At 49.5% G+C, this 21,002-nt stretch overlaps 1 protein-coding gene across 1 annotated transcript in view; it reads left to right on the plus strand.

Annotated features, from left to right (window-relative positions):
- The first annotated feature begins 643 nt into the window (after positions 1-643).
- Positions 644-21,002, plus strand: part of fgl1 (fibrinogen-like 1) — a 47,496-nt gene continuing 27,137 nt past the window's right edge. The window contains exons 1-3 of the mRNA XM_038791091.1: positions 644-820; positions 963-1,041; positions 11,804-11,984. Of these exons, the coding sequence (XP_038647019.1) occupies positions 973-1,041; positions 11,804-11,984 (250 nt within the window). The 5' untranslated portion in view covers positions 644-820; positions 963-972. The remainder of the gene's footprint in view (positions 821-962; positions 1,042-11,803; positions 11,985-21,002) is intronic.

Here is a 21,002-nt window from a genome sequence, read left to right on the forward strand (position 1 = left end):
AATCCATTTCCCTCAACTGCTACTCGTGGTGGTGAATTTCACAATCACACGGCTCTGGGGAGAGCATTTGTTTCACCGAGAGCAGAGATGATGGCTGAGTAAGACTTGGCAGGGACAGGATTATGGATAGGAGTGTTTTGGAAAGCAGTCAAATTATATTCTGCGTATTGGCTGCAAGAAGTTGTAAGTATGGCTAGTTAGAATTTCAACCTGCCATTTTGCAAGCCACCTGAGCTCATCCAAAATCTTGGGACCGGACCATTTAAATAGCCAGGATGAGTTGTCCTTGTCTCATGATGTCCGTGAAGCCTGCCCTGGCCTACCAGCAGAAAATAGGAGTGGAATTCTTGCCTTACTGAGATAAAGTTCTGAAAAAATCCTCATTAAATTAGTTGTTTCTATTCTCCCACCTTTTCTTAATGTTGTCTTTCATTTATTGATATAGTTTTTACCCTGATCGATTGTAAATGACAAAACCATCCCACAGAGTGAATAGTGTAAGATGGACACGGCAATGCTGCAAAGCCTCACCTAACTTTATGAAGTGTCAAGCCCCCTCTGCAAAAACCTAACCAGCTCCAGCTATTGCACTGGACTATTTTCCATCTTTGTCTTCCTCTCCTGCGGTCACCCTCGTGGCTCCTTGGGGTCTGCTGACCAATGCTGATTTTTTTTTGACAACGGCCTTGGAAAAGATTCCTGCCCACTGACTCATCAGAGATAAAAATCACAAACCCCGAAAGCAGCTGAAGCCACTCTTCTGGTCCGCCACAAGACTCGGAGCTTGCAACAGTTCTGTTACTAACATTCTCAGAACGATGTAAGTGTTTTTGTCTTTTGAACAGTTGTTCAAAGTATGTTTTGGTTCATGTCCTGTTATAAATCGGAAATCTAAGTCTCCTGATAATGACCTGCTGGGGTTCAGTTTATTTCTTTTCAATTTGTTTTTTGTTTACAAACAGAATTTGCGAAATGCAGCGTGTGTCGGGCTGTGTGTATTCTCTGCTGGTCTGCATCCTGTTGCTGGGCTGCTGTCGCTCGGTAAGTGAGTACAATGTGGGTCTCTGCTTTTGCGATTACTCCATTCATCCCCTGAGAGATCTCAAACTCAAGAGTTATAGTCTGTAAGCAAAATATACCGCTAACTTTACACACACACAGAAACACCACGTTGGTTCATGGCGTCGATAGCAAAACAGGGCGGCAATTAGTTTTTAGTAAAACAGAAATTAGAGGACGTGGATGGGAAGCTGTGCCAGATGTTTTCTATTGTACAACTGGGATCGAGCGCAGACATTCCACATACAGACCGCACTGACCTCGGCCCTGAATCATCCCCCCCCGCCCCCGAATCATCCCCCCCCCCGCCCCCAATCCGCACTGACCTCGGCTCTGCCTCATCCCCACCCCCCCATCCCCCCGCATGCCCCCGCCTCATCTCCCCCCCGCCCCCAATCCGCACTGACCTCGGCTCTGCCTCATCCCCCTCCCCCTGCCTCATCCCCCTCCCCCTGCCTCATCCCCCCCCCGCCCCTGCCTCATCCCCCCCCCCCGCCCCTGCCTCATCCCCCCCGCCCCTGCCTCATCCCCCCCCCCGCCCCTGCCTCATCCCCCCCCCCGCCCCTGCCTCATCCACCCCCTGCCCCTGCCTCATCCCCCCCCCCCTGCCTTATCCCCCCCGCCCCTGCCTTATCCCCCCCCGCCCCCGCCTATCCCCCCCCGCCCCCAATCCGCACTGACCCCGGCTCTGCCTCATCCCCCCGCCATTCCTCATCCACCCGCCCCCAATCCGCACTGACCCCGGCTCTGCCTTACCCCCCCCCCCCGTCTCATCCCCCCCCCCGTCTCATCCCCCCCCCGTCTCATCCCCCCCGTCTCATCCCCCCCCCCGTCTCATCCCCCCCCCCCGCCGCCTCATCCCCCCCCGCCCCCAATCCGCACTGACCCCAGCTCTGCCTCATTTCCCCCCCCCCCCCAATCCTTCTCCCCTCACATTCCGACATTGGATGCTGCTCCTCCTGTCATGCTGCCTGTACTGACGGCTGCTGCTGCCGCCTCCCAGGCAGTATTGGTGACCCTGGTGCCCCCTCAGGGAACAGGATGCCCTGTCTCACATCAGCGGTGTTGAGAGGGGCGTCCAAGTCAGTATCCCCAAAGCTGCCATACTTGTGTGTTGACGAGAGCAAGCATTGTCAAACTCAGGGGCGCGACCCGCGGGTGGGTCGCGGGCGGGTGTTGGGAGGGTCACGGAGCGGTCCGTCGCAGCGCTCCCAATCGCGCAAATCAACGTGCAACAGCCACAAGCAGCTGGCTTTTAATAATGCTGGCAATGAGCAGCCTTCAAAATGGCCAGGAACAGATAATAGAAATTCGGCCGCACTGAGCACGCATGCACAGTACGGCTGCATTTTAAAAAATATATGGTAGCATCCTTTTTTTTCCAAGTTCGGGGAGGCCAAAGGGACCCAAAACCATTTCCTCCATTTTTGTCAGCAACAAACAAGGTAGAAAATGGTGGGTCACGAAGGTTGGCCGGCGTGGGTCGCAAAGGTTGGCCGGCGTGGGTCGCGCAGGTCGGCCGGCGTGGGTCGCGAAGGTCAGCTGGCGTGGGTCGCGAAGGTTGGCCGATAGATAAAAATGGGTCCCTGGAAAAAAAGTTTGAAAAACACTGGACTAGAGTGAGTGGTGAGAGAGCCCTTAAAAGCAGCTCCCCCTTGTTACCGGTGACATGCTGAGGAGGCAGGTCCGATGAATCAAACGGTGAGACAGCCAATAATGACGAGATACTCGTGGGGGCTTGTCTTCTACACTAAGTGCCATTAAATATTTGCCGCCAGCGTGCCAACGCAGCCGTCCAGAAACACCCCGCCAATCGTGCCCAAAATGACACTTAGAAATTTTTCTGTTAAATTGCGCCCCACGTTTTCTTATTTTCCAGGCCCCTCGCTGGTGGCATAACGAGAATCCTGCCACGGAAGGCCAGGAACTTCATTTAAATACATATAACATCATTAGAGAGCCTTCCTGCCTGGACTTCCCATCCCTCACTGAAAGTTTATCAGTCGCTGGCGTGACGTCACGTTGCTGCGATTTACAACAGCTGTTTGAAATGAGACCCTGGACACCTCGCCTCCAAAGGGGATATCGGAGGTGAGTGCTCACGTCGCCATTACCCCCCAGGGTGCCAATCACCGAGGGGGTAACGGAGAGGACGTGGCGAACAGAAATAATTTCAACTCAGGCAGGGGAGGAGGGGGTGCAGTTCAGTATCGGCATCTCGGGAAGGTGAGTCATCCCCCAGCCTTAGGGGCCCATCAAGGCTGGAAGTGTCTGCTGGCTGTTTCGCAGGCAGCGCTTCCCATGTCTTCCTTGCAGGGCTTGTGGCCATATCACCGCTGAGGGATTGCCTTCCAGAGTGGCAGCTGGAAGGTGGGTAGGAGCAGGTGAATCCATAGGGAAAGCATTTAGGGCAACTGTGAGGTTCTTGGGTGGGGTCCCATGAGATGCAAGGGTGCATGGGCTGAGTGGGGGACTCTGACAAGGGGTGTTTTCCAGCCTCCCGAGGCCTGAAGTATCTCAGAGAGGGGAGGATGATTGTAGTGAGAATGAATCCCCACAATCAGGCAACACTGTGGGGCATGAGAGGTCTGAAAATTCAAGGCCACTGGTTATGAGGCCAAGTTGTCGGGGATTGTGTATGGGTGGCTGGCTGTTCAAGTTGGAAGACTCATTTAATCCGCAGCACTTGAGAGCTGGAGGAATGAGGGTGCCCTCTGAAGATTACGTTGACCTGCTAATTGCAGTCCTCGCATGCATCGGTATGCTTCGCCTGCCACAAGGGAAGCCTATTCACATCCCTGACCCATCCTTGACAAGTCAATTGTGCCAATTTAGTCAGCATTACCACTGATTGGCAGTCCAAAGTATCTGTTTTGTCTCTGGTCCACTTCATAAGGGTGAACAGAAAATGCTGGAAGCATTGCCCCGCATTGAATCTCAAGCCTCATATTCATATCTACATAACAGAAAGATGACACAGATGTGGCTCCCGATGCAAGGTGTTATGGTAAAAGTTTCTCATCAGTCGCCAAGTTGAAATTTTGACCGGGGGCAGCATCTTGTTTCCCTGCGAGGTGAGAACACAGGTCCATTGAATGCACTCAACTGCCCTCGCTCCTCATCAATGGTGGGAGCCCATGGCCTGCTGAGGCTCTCAAGAGTTGAAACTCTTCATTCAGGTAGAGTTGAGGGGGTCAACTGTGTGTGACAGGGGAGGGTGTGAGACTCCGTGGAAGGTGCTCACATAGGAGGATGCACATGGGTGGATATCCCAGATCCTGAGAGGGCTGAGCATTAATACATTGTCAGGACTCCACATCGCTCACTCTGATGTTTGCTTCCTTTCAATGTTTGATTCTGGAGAATCACGCAGCCAGTAGAGCTGACAATTCCTTTGACTAACCAGCAGCAGCAACATCGACATGCTGCTGCACGCAGCCAGGAACAGGGCCTTGCAAAGGAGGAAGAGGCAACGCTTGTTGATCTTCCGGAAGCAGGGCTTCAGATAGTGGAACCTCGGAGGCAACACTACTGACCACAGGTGTTCTAATATAGAACTTCCTACCTCTGGATGTCAGACATCCAGTACTGGAGAAATCCCTTTCTGTCCCAGGGGACAGTTGATCGGCAAGAGTTGACACCACATGGAGGTCAGCCATTGCCTGTGGCCCTAAAAGTTACTGCCGCTCTGAACTTCAATGCCAGCGGCTCATTTCAGGGCTGTACCGGTGACCCGTCTGACATTTTCCACTCAGCTACACATAAGTACGCAAGGGAGATCACAGATGCACTGTTTGCGAGAGCCCACATGCACCTCAACTTGGCCTGGGACCAGGTGAGCCAGGACAAAGTGGCCATGGGTTTTCACCTGTATAGCAGGTATGCCCCAGTTGCAGGGTGTTGTCAACTGCACCCTTATGCTTCTACATTTCCCATGGTGTCATGGGGTGCATTTTTGAATCCAAGGGGATACCACTCCCTCAATGTCCAGCTCATCTGTGACCACACAATGCGTATCATGCAGGTGTGTGCCAGTTTCCCAGGAGCGTCTATGATAATTATATCTTGGGTTGCTTGCAGATCCCAGCAATATTTGAGGCCCAGCAGCGGCTGGAGAGATTGCTTCTCCGGGACAAAGGGTACGCACTCCGGAGCTGGCTGCTGATGCCACTGTGGAGTTGCCAAACACCTACTGGGACTTGCGACAATGAGGTTCATGCAGCAATATATGTGCTGGTCAAGCAGGCAATTGGACTGCTGAAAATGTGCTTCCGGTGCCTGGACCGTTCAGGGGAGCTCTCCAATACAATTCATAGTGACCTGCTGTGCTTTGCCCAACCTGGCACTGTAATGGGGTGAGTAGCTGGACCAGGGGGAGGTGGAGGAGTGCTACATCTCTTCAGATGAGGAGGATGTCAAGGAGGACCGTGGCCAGCAACCCCGAGGAGGGGGAGGCGCAAGGACCTCGCATGATGGCCAGGGCCCGCATGAAGTGCTAGGGACGCCCTCATTGTCTCTCGGTTTGGAGACAATCAAAACTAGGTTGTGAAGACCTCTCCCAATTAGGGTCTCATTTCGTTTCACTACTGTGGGCTCTGCTGGATGTCATCAATATGGTCGCTCCATTCATGAGTAGAGCGAATGACTTGGATGCTCCAGGGGTATAGAACCATAGAATTCCTAAATTGCAGAACGAGGCCATTCAACCCCTTTGAGTCTGCCCGGACCCTCCAAAAGAGCACCCCATGCAGCCACACTGCCCCTGCTCTATCCCTGCAACACCACCCAACATTTTGCCCGAAGGGGCAATTTAGCATGTCCAACGCACCTAACCTGCACATCTTTGGAGGAAAGAGTGATGCTTATCCTAACCTCCGCAAAATGCCTGACTCCTGCCTGGACAGAAAGCTAAACGTGACCAGCCACGGAATGGGGTGATCTCAGGACCCATGGAGACAGAATGACACATCTCATTTGCTATTACTCTGAAGGTCAAGAGTCCTGGTGTGCTTTGCCATGTCTTTTTTTAAAAATAATTTTTATTGGAATTTTTTACAGAAAATATAAAATATAACAACAAACAATGAAATGCAACAAAATTACCCATAACAACTGTAACACCCCCCAGACCGTATCAACACATGTATCATATCCCCCCCCCCCCCCCCCCCCCCCAACCCCCACAAGAGAACTTAAAAATAAATTAAAATTAAATAAACAAACATAGTCATCGTCCCGTCCCCCCCTTTTCCCTCCCCCTTTCCCCCCTCCCCCCCGGGTTGCTGCTGCTACTGTCCCCGTACCCTATCGTTGAGCCAGAAAGTCGAGGAAAGGTTGCCACCGCCTAAAGAACCCTTGTACCGACCCTCTCAGGGCGAATTTGTCCTTCTCTAGCTTAATGAAACCCGCCATGTCATTGATCCAGGTCTCCACGCTTGGGGGCCTCGCATCCTTCCATTGTAGCAAAATCCTTCGCCGGGCTACTAGGGACGCAAAGGCCAGAACACCGGCCTCTTTCGCCTCCTGCACTCCCGGCTCCACCCCAACCCCAAAAATCGCGAGTCCCCATCCTGGCTTGACCCTGGTGCTTTGCCATGTCTTGATGAGGTGGATAGACCCTCACACATTTTCGCCAATGACATGCCTCACAACTAGAAAATGCTGGCACACATGAGAGGCCTGAGCATTGGTTTTGGGGGGGGGGGGAGAAACTTCCATGGATGTGGGGTTTGGGCAGGGTGGGGCTGTGGGGCCTGTGCCAAGAGCTGCGCATCATTACGGCGTCATCAGCATGGGAATTGGGAGGGATATTGCGTTGCCATTCTCACGCTGCACAGGGAGGAACCATTGAGTTTGTGCAGGACTTTGTGAAGCATGGCACCATGACAGTGTGAAGGCTCTTTATGGGTTATCAAAATGATTTTTAATGCGAGCTAGACATTACAAAGGTGTATTTTCTCTGATATGCTGAGGTTCACTCGTGTCACTAGGTGCCTATCATTTTTCTTAGTCTTCCTCACCCTCCTGCTACGTCTAGTGGCCTGCTAACTTCCACATTCTGTTCCCTGATGTGAGCTTGGGTGTCCTGGAGTGGTGGACCTTGAGGGCCTCAGCCTGCTTTCAGGCAGCACGGATGTTGTAGTGCTGCCCTCCTCGGTATGCGAGGGCTGGTGATGTGTTGCTCACAGATAGACAGCCGACACCCCCAGCATCTCCTGGGTGGAAGGCCCTGGGCTGCACTCTTGCTGATCCTCTACCCTTTGGATGCCCGGTGTCCCCTGGACTCCTCCATGGGTAGAGCGTCAGATGGAATGAAGTCCTGCGGCACTGACTCGTTGATTCCCACCAGTGTCTGCACCAATCAATTGAAGACCTACACCATGGCATTCAGGCCCTCAGCCATGGAAGTCATGAGCTGAACCATGGAGTGGACATCCCTGCCATGGAGTGAAAGTCCTGCGCCGAGGTCTTCATTGCAGATGCCACCCTCGCAGTGTTGGCCTCATTGCATTGGAGTGATGCCACCATCTCCTCGGACAGAAAACTATGGACTCTTCCAGTTGGCCTTACAGTCCAAGGAGGGCTGCTGTCATCCCTTCCTGATGCTCATGACTCTACCTTTGCAGCTCTGGGATGGCCATATCAGGGACAATTCACCGGCTGGGACTCAGCAGAGTCCTGGGCCCCAGCATCTCTCTGAGTGTTTGTTCTTTGCCTCCCACCAGCTGTGTATCATCAGGTGTGAGGTTCGCACCAGTGAGTGACCCAGAAGCCTGCTTACGACTTACTCCAATATGCAAATATCTATGCTGGTGGAGGGTGCAGGTGACAGGTATGATGCCTCTTCAGTGCTGGTCTCCGAGATGTCTGCCTCCGAGCTGCTCGGGTCCGTGGTCTCCAGGGACCTTGATTGACATGGATGGGAAGGGAGATAGAATAAACGTGGACAGGGGATCACTGATAGGGCAAAGGTCACTCACCATGAGACTTGCACCATGGCTGGATGTATTGAAGGTTCTCACTTGTGCCATTGGCCCAGACCTCACCCTCTGCACGTGTCCTACTCCTTGCTGGCAGCCTCCAGGGCAGATTCTTCAAGTGGGGCTATGATCTTGAGCTCAGGCATGACTCTGGCAGGCTTTGCCCGCTCATGGCAGTTGTGCTCTGATTTGTCCTGCAATGAGACAAATGGGAAAAGTGTAGGCGGGAGTCCTGCAACGTTAGATGGGGATGAAGTGTGGTATGGGTGGGATGTGAGGGGCGGGAATTTGGGAAGCACCTGAGCTACTGGGGGGGATTATTGGTAGAGGTGTGGCACATGACCAGTGCTGTGACCCCACAAAGCGTGTGGGAGTGAGATCACCGGGGAGGTATGAGGTCTGTGTTAAGGGGTGCTGAGGGAGATATGAGGAGACGGACTTACTCTGGCTGCACGAAGAAGGTCATTCATCTTCTTACGGCACTGCAACCTTGTCCTCCTTTGGAGCGAGTTGGAGCTGACAATCGTGGCCACAGCCTCCCAGAGGGGCTCGGTCACTTTGCTGGATGGGTGTCTGCCCAATCGTGTATAGATGTTTTCCCACCTCTACTCGATCCCACCGAGAAGTTTGCTGAGGGCTCTTTCTGCAAAACATGATGCAGTTTTCTGGTAGCCACCCTCCCTGATTGTACTTGGGAAAGCATTTAAAAAGAGTTCCCACTGATTACAGAGATTAAGTTTTCCCAGGATGAACGTATCAGAGGCAAGCTACCACAAGTGCGGCGTGATTCATGTTTGTTCAAGAGGCTGAATATATGGTGAGGTTTCCTGCAGTTGGTGGGATTCCCCCTGGTTTTCTCACTGGAGCTAGGGTAAGATTCCGTCCAGTGTCTATCTGAAACTTGCACTCCAGTAAACACTCTTGGAGCTGCAGGGAATGATTCACTCTGTTTGGTCGCTGCCTCAAAAAGCAACACAGACAAGACAGCAACATTCCTATCAAGGAATTATCAGTACTTTGGGGAGTGACAGAACTGCCCTGTGTTGTTTTTGTTCTCATGATGAACAAGTCAAGAAAAGTAGTCAGTTAGCCTATTCCATGTCGTAGCATTTTGTAGCCTACTGTTGTTTACTCTGTGCAGCTACATATCTTGAGCATCAGAGGCGGCAGCACAGTGGTATACAGTTGGGAGGGAATTTCTCTGGGTGTTCCAACATCATCTCTCGACCTCACAAAAGCTCCTGGCTTCAGGTCAGACATTGGCAAGAAAACCTCCTGCTGATGCATCTATCCATGACAGTATTGCGTTGGTGGTATAGTAGTGAGCATAGCTGCTTCCCAAGCAGTTGACCCGGGTTTGATTCCCGGCCATTGCAGTGATTTTTCTGGCAGTGTGGAAGCACAGAGGTTAGCACTATTGCTTCACAGCTCCAGTGTCCCAGGTTTGATTCCTGGCTTGAGTCGCTGTCTGTGTGGAGTCTGCACATTTTCCCTGTATCCGCGTGGGTTGCCCCTGGGTGCTCCCACATGTCCCAAAAGACGTGCTGTTAGGTAATTTGTACGTTCTGAATTCTCCCTCTGTGTACCCGAACAGGCGCCGGAATGTGGCGACTAGGGGCTTTTCACAGTAACTTCATTGCAGTGTCAATGTAAGCCTACCTGTGACAATAAAGATTATTATTATGAATTTACTGTGAAAATCCCCTAGTCGCCACACTCCGGCACCTGTTCGGGTACACAGAGGGAGAATACAGACTGTTCAATTCACCTAACATCAAGTCTTTCAGGACTTGTGGGAGGAAACCGGAGCACCCGGAGGAAACCCACGCAGACAGAGGAGAACGTGCAGACTCAGCACAGACAATGACCCAAGCTGGGAATCGAACCTGGGACCCTGGCACTGTGAAGCAACAGCGCTAGCCACTGTGTAACCATGCCGCCCATAAGGAAGCTGTTATGAACGAAGATTAATTCATTTGCATATTTACAATTATAGGCTCAGTACAGAATCTCACTCCCAGTGCAGACCTTGCTGGGAAGATATATCTGGGCAGGCCCTGAGTTGGGCCTGCTTTTATCGCCTGCCTTAACGAGCCTCAGGTGGTTGCCTCCGCCGCCTTTCTTTGGAATTCGTATTGACGCCGGTGTCAAAACCGGCGCGAGCGACTCTGGTGCCAACGGGCCTCCAGGCCCAGGCATTCACCCTGATGTGTTATGTACTCTGGGATAACACAGGCTGCAACTCGATGCAGCTTTAACCAAAAGGTACTCCAGACTTTGAAATAAGTTCAATGTGATATATTGAATCATTAGCACAGTTCTCTATGAGTTCGACTCTCCTGCTAATCTTGCTATAGCAACTCAGTCTAACTAACCAGTCTGCTCTAAACCACGTGGTGGGTGTGATGCTTCTGATCTGCCCCTGTCCTACTCTCTTTAAGTGTCGCTTGTGGAAAGAGACAGAGCATGTGTGCCCTGTCCTTATATATGGGTTGTGTAATGCCCCCTTTTGGTAGTGTCACCTCTGGGTTTCTTGACTGCCCATTGGTCGTGTCCTATTCTGTGTGTTCATTAGCTGTATGTCTGCATGTCATGATGTCTCTGGTGCTCTCTAGTGTTTACTTAGTCGTAGTGTATTTACAGTAATCCCTTGTGTATTTACAGTGATGCATATCACCACACACCCCTTCCTAGGGGGCGAGTACAGCACCGGAGTGGTGTCCGCTGTTCCGGTGCTCGAAAGCCGGCGTGCCATGGCCGGTGCGGGTCCGCGCATGCGCGTGGGTTGCAGTCTCTGCACCGACCCCTGGGCAATATGGCGGAGGCCTACAGGGGCCTGGTGCGGAGGAACATAGCCCCCGCCCCCCCCCCCGCCCCCCCGCCCCCCCCCCCCCCCCCCGAATTATCCTGCCCGCTGATCGGTAGGCCCCGGGCCCCGATCGCGGGCCTGGCCACCGTAGAGGCCCCCCTAGAGTCGGATCCCTCGCAGCCAGAACTCAGAGGTCCCGCCGGGTAGGACCATACGTAATTTACGTATATTTGGCGTATATTCGGCGGGATTCGGCCGAACTTGGCGGGCACTCGGCCTGTCAAGGCGCGGTGAATCACCGGGGGGGGGGGGGGGTGGCTCTTTCAATGGCCCCCGAGCGGCGCGGCGGCGACCCCGCGGGCGCGATTGGCGGCGATTCTCCGGTTGCTGAGAATCGGTGGCCGGGCGTTAGAGCGGCATGGTGCGATTCTCGCCCCCCCTGCAACACACATCAACACAAATTGTGTTTCATTAGTTGCTTTTACCTGTGACATGATATGGCACCATTCCTTTTCCAGACGTCAGTACAGTCTGCTCTTGATATGTTTTATTATTTCTGTACGAAAGTTGACAGTTCAATACTTTGAATTAATGCAAATAACAGGCAAAAATAGGAATTTAGTGTCAATGAGGCCACTTGGCTGCCACCTTTCCCTACATTACAAAATTGAGAACATTTTGAAAACACTCAGTTGTATGTAACACAGTTGTGATGCTGTGAGGGTATGAAAGGCACTGTATCAATGCATGCTTTTTAAAAATGTTCTTAAATTGGAATTCCTTTGATTTCAGAGGGGCAAAGTCCATTTCATATTTCCTATTCAGAACACATTTCTGAACAGATTTATTTCCATCTACTTGATGATTTCCAAGGGTAGTTTGAGCTCAGGAATACTTCATGGCCGATTTTCATGAAGGCCAAAATTCTGAACAACTCCCTTCTTTAATTCTGCAGGCACCAGTTGACTGTCAACAGGAACAAGAACGACTCAGGGCACAGGTGAAAGCTCTGGAACTTCGGATCAAACAGCAGCAACTGCAGATCGAGAGCATCCTAAGGGAACATATGCTCGATGCTGGAGCCTCTGAAGTTGAAGAAACTGCAAATGAACTGGAAGGAAGAAAACTCTTTGCAGGTTGCACATAATTTAAATTTGACACTAAAATTTCTACAGGCATGAAACTACATAGATAGTCACCAAGATTAAAAAACACACATGTTGAAAGTCACTGCATTTGAAAATAAACAAACTGTAAAATAGTAGAAATAGAACATAGAAAAATACAGCACAGAACAGGCCCTTCGGCCCACGATGTTGTGCCGAACCTTAGATTATCATAGAATTTACAGTGCAGAAGGAGGCCATTCGGCCCATCGAGTCTGCACCGGCTCTTGGAAAGAGCACCCTACCCAAGGTCAACACCTCCACCCTATCCCCATAACCCAGTAACCCCACCCAACACTAAGGGCACTTTTGGACACAAGGGCAATTTATCATGGCCAATCCACCTAACCTGCACATCTTTGGACTGTGGGAGGAAACCGGAGCACCCGGAGGAAACCCACGCACACACGGGGAGGACGTGCAGACTCCGCACAGACAGTAACCCAAGCCGGAATCGAACCTGGGACCCTGGAGCTGTGAAGCAATTGTGCTATCCACAATGCTACCGTGCCACCCATAAGAACAAATTAATCTGCACTCCATTATTCTACCGTAATCCATGTACCTATCCAATAGCTGCTTGAAGGTCCCTAATGTTTCCGACTCAGCTACTTTCACAGGCAGTGCATTCCATGCCCTCACTACTCTCTGGGTAAAGAACCTACCTCTGACATCCCCCTATATCTTCCACCATTCACCTTAAATCTATGTCCCCTTCTAATGGTTTGTTCCACCGGGGGAAAAATCTCTGACTGTCTACTCTATCTATTCCCCTGATCATCTTATAAACCTCTATCAAGTTGCCCCTCATCCTTCTCCATTCTAATGAGAAAAGGCCTAGCACCCTCAACCTTTCCTCGTAAGACCTACTCTCCATTCCAGGCGACATCCTGGTAAATCTCCTTTGCACCTTTTCCAAAGCTTCCACATCCTTCCTAAAATGAGGCGACCAGAACTGCAGACAGTACTTCAAATGTCGCCTTACCAAGGTTTTGTACAGCTGCATCATCACCTCACGGCTCTTAAATTCAATCCCTCTGCTAATGAACGTTAGCACACCTTAGGCCTTCTTCACAGCTCTATCCACTTGAGTGGCAACTTTCAAAGATCTATGAACATAGACCCCAAGATCTCTCTGCTCCTCCACATTGCCAAGAATCCTACTGTTAACCCTGTATTCCGCATTCATATTTGTCCTTCCAAAATGGACAACCTCACACTTGTCAGGGTTAAACACCATCTGCCACTTCTCAGCCCAGCTCTGCATCCTATCTATGTCTCTTTGCAGCCGACAACAGCCCTCCCACTATCCACAACTCCACCAATCTTCGTATCGTCTGCAAATTTACTGACCCACCCTTCAACTCCCTCATCCAAGTCATTAATGAAAATCACAAATAGCAGAGGACCCAGAACTGATCCCTGCGGTAGGCCACTGGTAACTGGGTTCCAGGCTGAATATTTGCCATCCACCACCACTCTCTGACTTCTATTGGTTAGCCAGTTCGTTATCCAACTGGCCAAATTTCCCACTATCCCATGCCTCCTTACTTTCTGCATAAGCCTACCATGGGGAAACTTATCAAATGCCAAACTAAAATCCATGTACACTACATCCACTGCTTTACCTTCATCCGCATGCTTGATCACCTCCTCAAAGAATTCAGTGAGACTTGTAAGGCAAGACCTACCCCTCACAAATCCATGCTGACTATCCCTGATCAAGCAGTGTCTTTCCAGATGCTCAGAAATCCTTTCCCTCAGTACCCTTTCCATTACTTTGCCTACCACTGAAGTAAGACTAACTGGCCTGTAATTCCCAGGGTTATCCCTATTCCCTTTTTTGAACAGGGGCACGACATTCGCCACTCTCCAATCCTCTGGTACCACCCCTGTTGACAGTGAGGACGAAAAGATCATTGCCAATGGCTCTGCAATTTCATCTCTTGCTTCCCATAAAATCCTTGGATATATCCCGTCAGGCCCGGGGGACTTGTCTATCCTCAAGTTTTTCAAAATGCCCAACACATCTTCCTTCCTAACATGGGCAGCATGGTAGCATAGTGGTTAGCATCAATGCTTCACAGCTCCAGGGTCCCAGGTTCGGTTCCCGGCTGGGTCACTGTCTGCGTGGAGTCTGCACGTCCTCCCCGTGTGTGCGTGGGTTTCTTCCGGGTGCTCCGGTTTCCTCCCACAGTCCAAAGATGTGCGGGTTAGGTGGATTGGCCATGCTAAATTGCCCGTAGTGTCCTAAAAAGTAAGGTTAAGGGGGAGTTGTTGGGTTACGGGTATAGGGTGGATACGTGGGTTTGAGTAGGGTGATCATTGCTCGGCACAACATCGAGGGCCGAAGGACCTGTTCTGTGCTGTACTGTTCTAAAAAAAAAGTATCTCCTCGAGTTTACCAGTCTGATTCACACTGTCCTCTCCAACAATATGGCCTCATTTGTAAATACTGAAGGAAAGTACTCGTTCAAGACCTCTCCTATCTCTTCAGACGCAATACACAATCTCCTACTACTGTCCTTGATCGGACCTACCCTCGCTCTAGTCACTCTCATATTTCTCACATATGTGTAAAAGGCCTTGGGGTTTTCCTTGATCCTACCTGCCAAAGATTTTTCATGCCCTCTCTTAGCTCTCCTAATCCCTTTATTCAGTTCCCTCCTGGCGATCTTGTATCCTTCCAGCACCCTGAAATGCACAAAACAGTCAGCATATTAAAGAGAAAAGCAGGCTGTTGGTGCTGAATTGCATAGGTTTTTGCGGGGGCATCCTGATATCAAGCTGCCATCTTGAGCGTGCAGCCTGATAGCGAGGTCCCACAGCACAGCCCCCCCCCCCCCCCACTGCAAATCAATCAATCCGCCCCCCCCACCACCACACACACGCGCAGCAGCCCCCCCACCCGAGATTGCCTGGTTGTCCCCTTACTCCCTATACCGGGGTTACCTGCCCCTCCCAGGGACCTCTGTAATAGGGGGACTTCCCACAGGGTCTCCTGTGATAGGGTTACCCCCCCCAGGGGCCACTGTAATAAGAGGACCCCCCCAGGGATCCCCTGTAATAGGGCGACCCCCCATGAGATGGTAATCACAGAAGGGCGAAGCATAGGACGTTGGCCCGCTAAATAGATGCGAATTGGTCATTACGATCCATTTGCATTTATTTCCATACTCCTGCTGGCATGCAGAATGGAACATGTTGACCCTGCCAGTGGGGGGTTGGAGCATGGCATTCAGGTCGGTGCCCAGCACCCATCCCAACTTTGCCCCAAATGCCCGATTCTCCGTCCTATCAAGGAATGCATTCCGAGTATCCCGGGGACGGAGAATCCTGCCCAGAATGTTTCACTTCAAACTCTTTTTCAGCTCATTACTATCTCGGCACAGAATTAACAACCCATTTAATGCCTGGATGGAGAAAGTTTGATGTGATAATTGTATTAATATTGAAGAGGGGTTCATGACATTATCTTTCAAAATGTATTGAAACACTTACATAAAATCCATTTTACAAGTAAGTACTTGTACTACATGGTGGCAGAGCAGATGGATAAGCTGGTTCAGAATGTATGTTACTTGTTACTTACAAGCTGAGGCTCATAAGAGCAGGGAAGTTATGTGAGAACAGTATAAAACACTAGTTAGTTCACAGCTACAGAACTGTGTACAGTTCTGGTTGCCACATTACAGAAAGGATGCAGTCACACAAGATAGAGTAGAGAGATTTCCGATAATGCTGCTGTGGCTGGAAAATGTTAGTTTTGAGAATGATTGAAAAGGCTGTGGTTTTCTTTAGATTCAAGGAGGCTGAAGGGAGATGTAATTGAGGTGCACTGTAAGTTTTCACTTTGAGACATTCCGTTTAATGTTACAATTTAAAGTTGTTTATTCTTTTGGACCTGTTTCTCCAACCTGTCCTATTTTCTGTTTATATGTCACCATTGCGAGCGTTGCGTGTTATTGCTGTCGGAATGGAAGGAGGTTTTGTCTGGAACCTCAGGAGTTGGCTTAGTAGATTTCAAGTCAGCTCTGCTTCGGTCCTGTGTGCCACCTCGCTCATTGCGCCGCCCAATGGCCTGCTGGCTGGGGGTGCAGGGCAAAGGACTGGCTGGGGGCGAAGGACTGGCTGGGGGACAGGGCGAGTGGCTGATGGGGGAGGGGGGGGGGAAGGGCAAGGGACTGACTGGGGGGCATGGCACAGCAGGGGAGGTGCAGGGATGGGGAGGCAGGATGGGGACTGGCTGGGGAACCTACCTTCATTTTACACATGAGTTCTTAAAAGACAATCTGATTTGCTTAATATTGTTCAACTTTTAAAGGATGCAACTGGGTTAATTGAAACTTATGACTTTGCATATTCTCCCCGTGTCTGCATGGGTCTCACACCCACAACCCAAAGATGTACAGGCTTGGTGGATTGGCCATGCCAAATTGCCCCTTAATTGTAAAATAATAAATTAATTAGGTACTTTAAATTTATTTTTTAAAAATTGAAACTTATTTTTAAAAAATTGAAAAAAAAAAAATTAATTAGGTACTTTAAATTTATTTTTTTAAAATTGAAACTATGATGAGCCTCGACAGACTGGAGAAGAAGGACCTATTCCCCTTGCCAAATACCAGGGGGTATAGATTTAAAGTAAACATTCAAAGGCTTTCAGGGGAGTTGAGGATATTTTTTGTTCACCCTGACTATGGGTCTGGAACTTGCTGCCTGAGAGGGTAGAGGCAGAAACCACACTGCATTAAAAAAATACTTGGATGTGCCAAAATCTTCAAAGCCACAGACCAAGAGCTGGAAAGTGGGATTAGGCTGGAAAGCTCTCCCGATGGCGCAGACAAGATTGGTCTACCTTCCTGCATGTTAACCTGGCACTTAATGTTAGCTGAAAGAACAAACTGGACATTCTGATTACGAGTCAGCTTGCAGTTTCCCATCCTGCCAACCAATATCCTACCAGCAGCATTCTTCTGTTCTTGAGACACTGGGGCCAGATTTTAATATTCTTGTCGTCGTAATTCAACAGATGTGAAAGTTTAAATTCCAATTATTGAGAAAAATTAAATATTGAACAATATAAGATATCCGATACTATTTAGGAATGGTAATGTGATTAGTAATCCAGATACTCGGGCTAATGCTTCAAAGACAGGAGTTCAAATTTCACCCTGACAGCTGGTGGAACTCAAATTCTGGAAAAGAAAGCTAGTAATAACCATGAAAGTACTGGATTGTGAGGGAATGAAGTTTGCTGTCCTTTCTGATCTGGCCTACATGTGATTCCAGACCCACAAAAATGTGGTGGATTCCCAATTGTCCTTTGAAAAGGGCTGCAAAATGTTCCTCTGCAAAAGGCAGGAGAGCTGTCCCATACACTAGTTCAACAACAGCCTGTCATCAAACTCACTGAATCATACCAAATAGCCAATGTCTGAGACTACTCCTTCACAATCCCTGGTGGAGCCATGCCGCACCAGCAGGCCAGACCCACTAAAGGTTGCTGCACAGTGGAATAGTTGGAAGGAGTCATCTGCGTCCTAATTATTGACTGTCACGGCATCAGGTCAAGGAAACCTACTGATTACCAGTTTGAACACCATTTGAAAGAAGAACTGAGGGTAGCACCACTACTGACCAATACCTGAAGGACATATCTGCCAGAATCAAGAGGCCTGCAGCAGGTGTTGAGGGAAAAAACTATTTGACCTCCGTCTCACCAATCTGCCTGCCCATGGCAGTAATGCAGGAGAGGCTCCTGCACAGTCCTTGTGCAGTTGAAGTCCCATGTTCACACTGAGGATATTGATCATCGTGTTGTGTGGCACTACCTGAATGATTCAGAACAGATCTAGCAGCCAAAATCATCTCATCCCCAGGACATTGCTGCAGGGTGGTCTCCCAAGACCAACCATTTTCAAGTGCTTGATCAATGACCTCCTCTTCAACATAAAGTCAGAAGTGGAAATTTTAGCTGATAATTGCACAATATTCAGCACCATTCAGAACTCTTCAGATACTGAAGCAATCCATGTCCAAATACAGAAAGACCTGGATATTCAGGCTTGGGCTGAAAAGTAGTAAATAACACTCGCGTTACAGAAATTCCAGGCAATGACCATCTCCAACATGAGAGAATCTGACCACCTCCCCTTGACATTCAATGACATTGCCATCGCTAAATTCCCCCATCGTCAATATCCTGGGGGTTAACATTGACCAAAAACCTAATTCGACCTGCCATATAAACACTTTGGCGACAATGGCAAGTCACATGTTGGGAATTCTGGACAAGTAACTCAACTCTTGAATCCCCAAAGTCTGTCATCTAAAAGGCACACGTCAGGAGTATGATACTGTCCACTTGCCTGGATGAGTGCAGCTCCAACAACACCCAAGAAGATCAATATCATTCAGAATCGGCACCCTATTCACCACCTTAAACATTCATTCTCTCTACCATGGAGGACAATGGATGTAGTCTAAAAGATGCACTGCAACAACTTTCCAAGCCTCCTTCAACAGTATCTTCCAACACTACCACCCAGAAGGACAAGATTATTGGATGCATGGGAACATCATGACCTGAAAGTTCCTCTCCAAGCCACACACCATCCTGACTTAGAACAATACCAGCAGCCCTTCACTGTCACTGGAACTGCCTTCCTAGCAGCACACTGTTGCTGGGCCCACACCAGCTGGACTGCAAAGTTCAAAATGACGACTCTTCATCGCCTTCTTGAGGGAAGTTAGGGATGGGCAAGAAATGCTGGCGTTCTCGGTGATACCCGTATCCCACAAATGAATTAAGAAAAAAATAAGACCTTGCATTTGTACCAGGTATCATCTCCAACATTGTTGTCTGGTTCATAATCCGAAGAGTCCGAGACCTCTGCAGGCAGATATGCTAAATCAAGTTATGTGGTTCAAGCTTTGGGTCTCCCCGTCATTCAGGAAATCCAAAGTTATATTGACAAAAGGGGTACCACACAATTCCTTGCTGTGTGCCCTACTTCAGCGTGTTACAGACTACGCTGATGTTAAATGTGAGGGTATCCCAAAACAAGGAAGGTAACTTGGAACACCGGTTTATAGTGGTGTATGTGATTTTTCTGATATAATGTGAGGATCGGTGTACAACCCAGTGAGGAACAATCCAGTCGTTGTATGAACAATTAATAAAGAATATTTATTAACTCAAAAGGAAGACAAACCACAGCTGACAAGAAGGAATATAATACATTTTTTTTGGGAAATCTTTTTATTGGCATTTCTCATATTTACAAACTGTTGTGTGTATACATTACATTTTTCTTGCTAATTTACTTTATTTTACAGAGGGGTTTATTTTGTCCTTCATTTAACTGACTCTATGTACATTTTCTTGCCCTCTGGATTGGTCTGCAGTTTCTCCCCCCCACCCCCCTCTTCCCCGTCATCTCCCCCCCTTTGGCCTCAGCACCCCTCCTCTTCTCTTGTGGTTTCCCCACCTTCCTTCTGCCTTCCCGCCCCCCCCTCCCGGGTTGCGCAGTCCTTTGGTTCCTCATCTATCTTGTTTTTTTAATTCTTAGCGTACTCCTCGTTGCTGGCCTCGAACAGATTTTAGAACAGGCCGACGAAATAAGTAAAGGTGAAACATAGTCTGGTAAATAGTCTTCAGGCTCAGCAAAGGTGGAAAATGGCTACTTTCTTTTGGGAGACTATAGCCGGGATTCTCCGATCAGAGTGCGCCCCGCCAATGAGAAAGGAGAACTTGGCACTCAGACAAATATCCATTCACTGCACATGACCAGAACATTCCGCTGGCACGAAGAGTTCTGCCCTATATCTGCAGCCAGCTGCAGTTCTTGTGTTCGCTCTCTATCTCCTTTCCTTTGTGCTCCACACCTATATTTCTTTCCCTTTGATGTTGGCTTTTGGCAGGTACGTGTCCGTTTCTTGATCTTTCCATTTTGAAGTTACCACCTCTATAGTCCTATTGTTTTCTATAATCACACATATAAAACACTGTTTTCCACTCATGGGTGAATTTGCACCTCATAATTTCTCCGGTGGTTTGTCTCTAATCAATTCCCAGGACATTTTTTTAAATTTAAAGTCCCAATTCTGTTTTTTCCAATTTAAGGGACAATTTAGCGTGGCCAATCCACGTATCCTGCACATCCAATAATAATAATATTTATTAATAATAATTCTTCATATTATTATTGCCCTGCACATCTTTTGGGGTGTGGGGGTGAACCCCACGCAGACACGGGGAGAATGTGCAAACTCCAAACGGACAGTGACCCGGGGCCGGGATTGAACCCGGGTCCTCAGCGCCATAGGCAGCAGTGCTAACCACTGTGCCACCGTTCCGCCCCTGGACGTGATTTAACAAAAGGTTTCTAAGTATGGTAGCGAGCAGGAACTGCTGCGAGTTTCTCTATGCTCGGACTGGTGAGGCCTTCACCACTATAAAATGTTAATTGGTCTATTTAACGAGGCCTAACGGGCTTTGATGCACAATCAATGGACACGAAACGTAGATGCGATCCAAACGATAGGCTTTAATGCACAAGATGTGTGCCCGGCAGCAGACGTACAGAAGAAAGGCCGACTGCCGGGAATCACGGATTCTTGTATCCCGCCTTGCAGGCGGAGCTACCTACCTCTCAGCCAATCGGCTGAGAGGCACATGACTTACCCGGGCCAATGGGCAGCGAGTCCTCTTCACCAATAGCAGCTCATTTCCAAGGTACCGTAATACCCCTAGTCACACTACCACAGGCTTCTCGCTGCAAATGATGGTCCTGCCAGGACCGCGCTTGCCAGACCCCTGCCAATAAGGGAGAGCAGCAGTAAAACCGCTGCTGCACAGCCAACCCCAGTCAGTTCGTAGCTGTGCCACCTTCGAGATCAGCCCCACAATTTGGGGATGCAGACCTGGGCAGATCGTTGGACATGCCAGAGGCCACATAGGATGCCCTGTTCCCCTAAGGATCT

This window comes from Scyliorhinus canicula, chromosome 3 (assembly GCF_902713615.1).
Source record: "Scyliorhinus canicula chromosome 3, sScyCan1.1, whole genome shotgun sequence".
NCBI lineage: Eukaryota > Metazoa > Chordata > Chondrichthyes > Carcharhiniformes > Scyliorhinidae > Scyliorhinus > Scyliorhinus canicula.